Here is a 1,293-nt window from a genome sequence, read left to right as displayed (position 1 = left end):
CTGTACTCGCATTTGGATGCCATGAACATCTTACAAGTTACAATCACATCATATATGTACCCATTTTGTTGGAGATTAACATGTAAGTGATGTATGGCTGTTCGTAGATCTCGATCTAGTCCATCAAGAGAGACAATACTGACAAGACAGCTCACCCAACTGCATTCTGATCTACGGCCAGCAATGCATGGGCACCGACGCATCAACCGCTCTTTCGTCCATGCAATGTACGTACTCCTACAAACTTTCTCCGTTGTTTCTTGAGAGGCACCAACCAATTTTTTGTTCTACATTTAAGCGTAAATAATCGAATGCGACAATTAAAACCTGACGTGCACAGCGCAATTGGATCGACAAATAATACGCCTCATGTCCATTATCAAGGACCAACCAAGGGACCATGGACCCGCAAATCTCCAGAACCACAGATGCAATCCTACTGTTTTTGTATATAAACAACAAACCCGAACGTGCTGCATCAGCAGTGATACGGACTAGCAAGCCCTGTTGTCTTCCACTACTCATCCCGGTCATGGCTTGCTTCAAGCTCAACCCCACGTCCGTCGCGCTCGCCGCAGCCGTCGCCGTCATCCTGGCGGTGGCGGCGCCGCGGCCGGCGGCCGGGGCGTCGGCGCACCTGCACGTGTACATGCACGACGTGATGGACGACAGCGCGATGATGGTGGTGCGCGGTCCGCGGGGCAACTTCGGCAACACGGTGGTGATGGACGACGTGCTGACGGAGGGCACGTCGTCGTCGTCGGCCGCCGTGGGGCGTGCGCAGGGGCAGTACGTCGTCGCCTCCTCCAAGGGCGGGTTCGAGCTGATGGTGACCATGAACGTGGTGCTCACGTCGGGGGCCTACGCGGGGAGCTCGGTGACGGTGATGGGCCGCGACGACACCGGCGTGGCGGTGCGCGAGCTGGCCGTGGTCGGCGGCACGGGGCAGTTCCGGATGGCGAAGGGCTACGTGCTGTGGAAGACCGTCCGCCCCGACCTGCTGGAGCTCGACATCTACGTCAACCCATGAGCCACTGCCCACTCGGCCGATTCAACGTGCATGCGTCGGTGACCTCTGGCAACATTGCGTAAGTGTTGCACGTGGTCGTTCAAAATAAAAATGAGTGTTGCACCTTGTGTTACAAAGGCGCTACGTGGATGTTTGTGATATTGTTTTCCGTGTTTCTTTTATCTTGTCATTCTTTTTGTTGGTCTACTAAGTGCAACGGATTATGAGCACCTGTCATATGTGGATGCTGCTTGTGTTTGAATCAAATAAATATTTTGCAACTA

The 1,293-nt window shown here is 53.9% G+C and overlaps 1 protein-coding gene across 1 annotated transcript; it reads left to right on the top strand.

The window, feature by feature from the left end:
* Window positions 1-487: 487 nt before the first annotated feature.
* LOC123106943 (dirigent protein 2) lies at window positions 488-1,293 on the top strand. Its single transcript, XM_044528971.1, has one exon. It carries the CDS (start codon window positions 533-535, stop codon window positions 1,028-1,030), a length of 498 nt encoding a protein of 165 aa, XP_044384906.1. The 5' UTR covers window positions 488-532; the 3' UTR covers window positions 1,031-1,293.

Source organism: Triticum aestivum, chromosome 5A (genome assembly GCF_018294505.1).
Source record: "Triticum aestivum cultivar Chinese Spring chromosome 5A, IWGSC CS RefSeq v2.1, whole genome shotgun sequence".
In the NCBI taxonomy this organism is placed as follows: Eukaryota; Viridiplantae; Streptophyta; class Magnoliopsida; order Poales; family Poaceae; genus Triticum; species Triticum aestivum.
This window is presented reverse-complemented; position numbering and strand designations above follow the sequence as displayed.

Coding starts and splice junctions, on each gene's coding strand:
- LOC123106943 (XM_044528971.1), top strand. CDS start 533: ATGGCTTGCTTCAAGCTCAACCCCACGTCCGTCGCGCTCGCCGCAGCC.